Source organism: Triticum dicoccoides, chromosome 6A (assembly GCF_002162155.2).
Source record: "Triticum dicoccoides isolate Atlit2015 ecotype Zavitan chromosome 6A, WEW_v2.0, whole genome shotgun sequence".
Lineage (NCBI taxonomy): Eukaryota > Viridiplantae > Streptophyta > Magnoliopsida > Poales > Poaceae > Triticum > Triticum dicoccoides.
In genome coordinates this window covers 508,435,158-508,442,579 of record NC_041390.1, presented here as the reverse complement: position 1 = coordinate 508,442,579, position 7,422 = coordinate 508,435,158, and the positions used below count along the sequence as shown (strand labels likewise).

The 7,422-nt window shown below is 46.1% G+C and overlaps 1 protein-coding gene across 1 annotated transcript; it reads right to left on the bottom strand.

Annotated features, from left to right (window-relative positions):
* LOC119317545 (cyclin-dependent kinase F-4-like) lies at positions 1-5,682 on the bottom strand. The gene is made up of 17 exons (XM_037592021.1): positions 5,524-5,682; positions 4,147-4,391; positions 3,439-3,854; positions 3,264-3,342; positions 3,103-3,171; positions 2,929-3,018; positions 2,707-2,845; positions 2,398-2,500; positions 2,261-2,313; positions 2,113-2,179; positions 1,877-1,985; positions 1,400-1,465; positions 1,246-1,314; positions 1,096-1,162; positions 903-1,016; positions 706-816; positions 1-617 (listed from the first exon to the last, which is right to left on the bottom strand). The coding sequence occupies exons 3-17, from the start codon at positions 3,444-3,446 to the stop codon at positions 379-381; spliced, it is 1,383 nt and encodes a 460-aa protein (XP_037447918.1). The 5' UTR covers positions 3,447-3,854; positions 4,147-4,391; positions 5,524-5,682; the 3' UTR covers positions 1-378.
* Positions 5,683-7,422: the final 1,740 nt, after the last annotated feature.

The window sequence follows — 7,422 nt, the reverse complement described above, 5'->3', positions numbered from 1 at the left end:
GAAGCCAAATTATCCTCTTCATTGGAGGGTTTGTCGACTGTTAGATTGCACATGAACAGGACAACGGTCTGCGATATGAACGATTGAGAAAACTAGTTCACAAACCAAACCAAGACCACACATGTTTTGTTCATACACGGGACAAACTCGGGGCATGGGCAAATCCACACCCCAGTACAGGGAAAGGTCAGCAGGCTCGAGCACATTCACAACACATTCTCTACCGTGGCACCTGAACCAAGCAAGCAGGGGGAGGAAACTACCGCAAGGACCATGAACAGGCAAAACACACGGTTGGCGCCGAGGCGAACCTGGTTTTCGCTCTGTAGCCTACATGCCTCGCTGCTGCAGCTGATCGGTTCTTCACTCTATACTCCTTTAGCTCACCAACTTTCTTGTCAATCTCTTTGCCGGAGGGATTTCGTCGGATTTCCCGAGGAAGTCTGACTTGAGATGCCCAGCCTTCAACAGCGGGACAGGGGGCTTCACGGCCGTGCGTGTTCGAGAGGTCACAGACATATGAGCAAGCTTTTCGGTGATAGTCGAAACCTTCTGAACCGTTGCCCGGCCAGTTTCAGGTAAACTGCGTGAATGCCTTAATATCGGGTTCGCGTTCCCTGTGGTTCCAGTGAAAGAAAGAAAAAAGATCTTCATGATCAGACCACAAGCTTTGGGACGCAAAGCAGCTTTATATAGGAAACTTGCCTGGGCTATTCCTTGCCGGTACTCGACTAGTAGTTTGTTTGGTGTTACTCTCAGTGGGCCGTGCACTCTTCTGTGGTGCCTGGCGATCCAATTGAAGTTTTCTTTGCACACCTGGAAGATGGATAAACAGATTTACAATTTAGACGGTAATGCTAGTTAATTATGAGTACTTCAAGAAAAGAGATAATATATATTACCGATCTTAGATAAGCTGCTCGGTTTTATAGATATGTTGGCAGCAGGTTTGCTTGTGGAGAGAGCTCCAGTGGAGTATCTCCGAGCAATGTGTCCTGAAAGTCCTCTTGCTCCAACTGAAACAAATGGACCAATCATAGTAAAACAAGGGCTTTAGGAACGAACAGGCTATGGGGCAAAAGTGTGTATACTAACCACCCGGAGGAGTTTTAGGAGGGCCTGCAGCTTTTGGCCGGACAGAAGCTGGAACATATGTACAATCCTAATGGTTGGATGACAAGAAGAAAACCGATTAGTCTCCAGAGCAAAGAAAAAGCAACAAAACAATCGGAAAAATAGTTTTACCTTAAAGAAGGCATGTTGGAGAACTTCCGCAGCTTTTGGTCTCTTGCAAGGATCCCATGAGCACAGAGACTACAAGATGTAGAAGGAAAAGGAAAATTAGGAAACCCAATGAGTTCGGGAATGTCATCTAGGACAAAAAATTTGAAGGACTTACGGATATAAGGTCAACTGCCTCACTACTGGCTGATTTCATTACCTCCGACAGTTGACTGCCTCTGATCTGCATATACAAAGAACCACTGAGCAAGTATTCATGTGCATTCATAGTGCATGAGATCACACATAATCTAGGTTAAAGTCATGAATCAAGTTAGAACAAGATGTTGACTCGTGTCTTGTTTCAAACCTAACATGGAGTTGCACTCCATAAACCATGCATAACATTTAAAAAGGTGTGAAGGCTACACAATATGCAAAGTGAAGCAGCCCTGATATTCTCAAGAAAACAGGACCCATAAGATTAACATGAGGGCATAAAATGCATGACGACGAAGGAAATAACACAGCTCACAGATGCTAGTAACTTACAGATAACGCAAATAACAGGTATTAATTCTACTGCTTACACAAGAATTGCTGACCTGGAGAATCACAGCAATAGTACTATAGACAAGGAAACATGAATATTGACCTGTGGGAACTGATACTTCATCGCCTCTGCAAGAGACAATCCCTGGGGCCATGTTTGCTCATCTGGGCAACCAATAACGTTGCAAATCTTGAGAATCTCATCTGCTTCACTATACAGTGAAATAAGAAACAAGTGATCAAAGACGGTAACTACGAGGGGAAAAGAACAGACACAATCATACGAAGTATGCAGAGAGTGCCAGTCACAATAGCAGAAGATATGGTAAATCATATTACCTTGTGCCAGGGAAAAGAGGATGGAGTGTCAACAGCTCGGCCATTATGGCACCCATTGCCCACATATCTACCAAGTTATGAAGAAGGTCCATTTATTAGTTGCTAGCATGTGTAGGCAAGCACAAAGTAGACAGTAGTAGGTTCTTACCAACTGCAGAATCATAAGCAGATGACTGGAGCAATACTTCAGGTGCTCGGTACCTAAGACATTGAAACACATGGGGTTCAAGAAAAAGTATATCATTGTTGTTCTCTGTGTGGTGGGGCCATGGGAGCGGCACTAACCAGCGTGTTGACACATATTCTGTGTATGGTGGTGCAGATGAAATTTCTCTTGCTAGACCAAAGTCTGCTAGCTTTAGGACATCTTTGCTAACCAGCAGATTCTCTGGAATGGTATAGCAATATAGTTAATAAAACAATAAAATATGAATGAATGAAAAAAATGCATCAGTTGATCTGCAAAATTGGAACACCTATAGCTGCTAGAAGGCTTTAACTACAACTCACAATACACTAATGTCAGACTTCCATTTAATTTGGCTGGTAGAAAAATACAGGGCAGGGGGTAGATGAGTACATAAGAAATCCTACCTGGTTTGAGGTCACGATGAAAGTATCCCCTCTGGTGCATATAGGCAAGAGCCTGGAAAATCTGAAAGCACCAATTACGGACATCTGACTCCGCGAAAGGCTTTACTCTGTCTTTCATAAGTTGGTAGAGATTGCACTCCTAAATGAAACAATGGACAATATTCAACAAAAGCATGATATGGGGTAGTTATAAACTTTGTTATCAATCACGTGCTTAAGTACCATGTATTCCATTATGAAGTATAATATATCATTTTCCCTTATGACCTCCTTGAGCTTCACTATGTTAGGGTGATTCATGCGCCGCAAAGACTTCAATAAAGAAGACATGTTATTTGAAGGTAAGTAATATGCTAGAGAACATCAGAGAGACGAGTACATGACTAGCTAAAGTACCTTTACTTCACGTAAACTCATACATTCCTCGAAAGAATAATATTTTCTTTTCATTTTCTTAACGGCCACCTACATTGGATTAATATGAAACATTGACGTCAACTTCATTGTTTCACAGTTCAGGTAAAGATAGCAAGAGTGATATATCATAGGATACGTACAACTTCACCATTTTGTTTATTTATAGCGCGCCATACGCTCCCGAATGTCCCATCACCAACTTCCTTAATCAACTTGAATCTGCAAAGATAAGGCGCTCTAAGAAAAATGCAAACCCGAAACAGGAATTCAATACAACTGTTATCCAGAGGAGAGAAAAAATACAAAAAGGGTTACCTATCCATTTTTCCGGTAATTTTGTTGCCTGATAGAAGCTTTTTCCTTTGGACAACCAGGTATCAAGAAGCCTTTTCCTTTGGGACAACCAGGTATCAAGAAGCCTTTTTCCTTTGGGACAACCAGGTATCAAGAAAAATCAACAACAAGCACAGAGAAGTGTTTCAAAGTCTAAGCGACCAATATCTTGTCTATCAGTTCGCACAAACAGATGTATGATCCGTCAATTGAACAGTGGGCCTCCACTGGTTTGTGCTGTCTTGGATTTGGTCCCCTCACGAAGATCCCACAGCAACCATAGTAGAGTCCCAGAATATAGCAAGGATGAGCCTTGACCTCAGATGATATACAGCAAGCAAATGGCAACTAACTAGGGAGTGACAGATGGAGACTGAATGCAGTAAAGATGGTTGACCCTGCATATATTAAGAGAAAAGAAATTCAGAATGTTTCAAGAGATATGGTTGATTTAGTTTTCACATGCTAATACATGCAGGAAAGAACAGTTTGAACTCCCAATAGTAGAATTTAATTATTCTACGAGCACATCATTGGCCAGTTTACATGATCAGCATCTACTACTGGATTTGACTACAATAAGAAGTTACTCTGGAGATGATGCGCTGATAAACAGAGAATAAACAAAATGAGATGATAAAAACTTAGCCAATAGAACAAAAGAAAGGAAAAACAAAGCAGGTATTTTACATGTAGATGTGGAGCATAGACTGGAGTATCGCTTCAGGATCGCCTCAGCCTGCTGTCGTTGAGCATAGAACCACTATGTGCAGTTCACCAGAGAGAAGAGTTGGGTGTTCCCACGAGCTAAAACACGCCAATCAAAAGTTTCTTCTGAAACAAATAGCTTGCATTGAAGGTGATATGCCCCGAAGACCACTTTTCCCATGTCTTTGATGAACACTTTAAGCTCCCAAGATCACTGCTGGTGCAATCTGACACAATTTATTTGAATCAGAATGATGTGGTCGATTATAAAACTTTTTGCGCTCGATGACATGGTATAGTGTATGCCAAAGGAACAAGAATCATTTCCACGAAGCATGAACATTGATGCGACGTAGAACCATTTGGATTATATATAACGCAGTCAACTGACGATCTCTATCAGAAACCAACACAAATTTAGCAACATTTCCGAATCTAGTTTAAAGAATCCATTTTAATATCCCTTTTAATATACTAAGATACATGGAGGTCTGTACACAGCAAAATTTTGAATTGAATCATTTTAAGTGGATAATAATTTGCGGCTCACGTGTTGCTAGAACCAACATTAATGCACAAAACGAAACATATTTCTCAGGGAAATATCAGAATCAGATATAGCACTCGTTTACCTAAATCACATAATACTAGGCATACATTAATACCAGGGTAGAAGTGTATAACATTGGTGGAGCTGGACATTGCAAACAGTATCGGTACTATCAATGATGCTATTCATCAATCGCAATAACGACCCGGCATCTCAATTGGCGTGGTGATCGAGCTATACCGTTGCTTGAAACATCAAAATTCGAAAATAATGTTGCTATCCCATTACTGGCTGAAACGGATTTATCGTAGCAAAATCCATACATATAGAAACATCTCCGAACTCAAAATATCGCCTCAGGTTGGAATTAGTGGGAAAACGCCTGCATTGCTACCTTGTTTTTCTGAGCTTCTCTCTCAAACTTCTGCATTGCCACCTCAATCACAATTTACATTGCAAGCACAGAAAACATAGATTTTTCTCATCTATAGGAAGAAAAAAGGCGCCTTTTAACGGGAGAAAAGGAACCTTTCCGCGCAAAAATCTAAATCAGCCAACCAAAGGAAGATGAAAAATCCAAACAGAAAAGCATCCCGGCATAATCCTGAAAATAAGCTATCGCGGCACGGCCAGGCACAAACCTATACATGGATTCGCATTGGAGCGAATGCCCGGTGGGCGCTCAGATCCGGCGGCTGGGACACAGATCCGGGGCAAATCGCCTGGAGCAAGCAAAGCGAGGAGGGAGAGAGAGGGACGGAGCGCGACGCGAGAAAGGCGGGGGCAATGGAGCGGAATCGATGCCATACCTTACCTTAGCAGGCGGGCAAAGGAGCATAGGGGTGGTGGTGGTGGTGGTGGTGGTGGCTCCCCACGTGCCGCGTGTCGGCGCGGCCCACCTCAGCCCAGCCCCGCGCGGCGCGGCGCAAAGGAGGAGGCCGGTGGGGCGCGGCGCCGGTGATTGTGTCCCCGTGGCGGCGGCGGGCGGCGGGCGGCGGGCGGCGGCGGCGGCGTGGAACGGCGCGGGCGGGCGGGGGGAAGAAAGAAGGGGGGAAATGAGCCGCGGCCTGCCTCCCACCGCACCCTCCCCTGGCTTTCTACCCGCGACGCGCCCCGTTACTTTTTATAACCGTGGCCAGCAGCGCCCGTCCCCGGCACCGCACCGCGTCGCCTCGCCCCTCGCGCTCCGCCGGCCTCCCCTCCCCTAACCTTTTTTTAACCTCTCTGCCCCCGGCTGACGAAGCCCTTTTCGTTCGGGCTTGCGTTTGCCCCAGCGGAGGGGAAGCAAAAGTATGTCCTGCCTTTTCACCCGCCCGCTACCAGCCCATCTTTCCCCGTCCTCGGATTGATTGCCATTGACGCTTTGGGGTGAGGTGAGGTGGGGTGGGGTGAAATGATGGGGAGATCGTAACCGTGTGGACTTCCCTCGCCACGGCCCGCCCGACGTTGATCGGCGGTGGTTACCGGATGCAGCGGGACGGCGACGGACGGGCGCGATGCTCCTCCACATGTCAGTCAGTGCCAGCTTGGCACATTCAGCATCCCAAGTTTTTTTTTTTTTGAGAAACTTCAGCATTCGTTCCAAGGAACAGTTCTTCACCTGGACGATTTCTTATCCCCGCTGTAAATGGTCCCGGCCTGCCCACCACCACCATCACCTGCGAGGCACCACCAAAGCCAAAAAGGCTACTAGCAAAGGCGATCCGGCCATTCGGGTAATCACGGGCAACAGCGCACGGCGTTCGGCCATCGGCCTATCAGGGCATGTACAAAGGAAGCATCACCTTCCCGGTGCCTCACGCTCCATCAAAGCAAAATACGGTTCAGGCACTACCTAGCCTAGCAAATAACCCAATGCATAGCTGCCCCATTAGGCCCACACACGACATAATCAACTTCATATCTTCTCTCTCCCCCCACGGACTTTCCTCATCTCCACTGCGTGCTCCTCTCTGACTTAGTTCTCTCTCTTACTTTTCTTCTTTTCTACTTTTGTACGCACTTTTGGAGCGAAGAAGCTGGTTCTTCTGCAAGAGCTCGTCCGGCTCTGCAAGCGCCCGTCTTTTTACCTTTCTTCTCCACGGTGGCTGCTCCTCCGACGTGGACCTGCGGAGCAGCGGTCCACGCTGGAGCGTTGGCCATGCCCTCAGCGCTGTCTCTACATTCCGTGCCACTGACAGCATCATGGGGGGTTGGTCTGGTCCCCGGCCCCTCCCTCGCTCGCTCGCTCTACCCACCACGGCGCCGAGTGGTGCGAGTGTTTATGGCGTTTGGATTGGACCCGACGCAAGCTAGCGGCCGCTCTCCACTCCATTCTATTCTCTCCGGTTGGTGGCCGGTCACATGGACGTGATGCTGATCGGCGTGGTGTGACCCTAATCTGTTTTATTCCGGAGGGCATGCTTATGGGATTCCGGACGCATGCATGGTCCGTTTCAAGTGGTGTTTTATCATTGGGTTGGTTCCCGGCGTTTTTGTGTTTTGTTCTTTTATGTGGAGCTGGTGGTACAATGATTAATTTCTTCGATTATTTGAGCACCGGAAGCGGTGAAATGACAAAAATGTTTGTTCAAAGACTGTAGTCAGGCATCCACAGCCTCTTTTTATTTTTGAGAAACCACTGCCTCTTCTCCTATGAGTGGAGATATTTTTGGCCCACATTTCGTTGGAGTGGACCTAGATCATCTGGCTGTCGACTAGAGCAGATT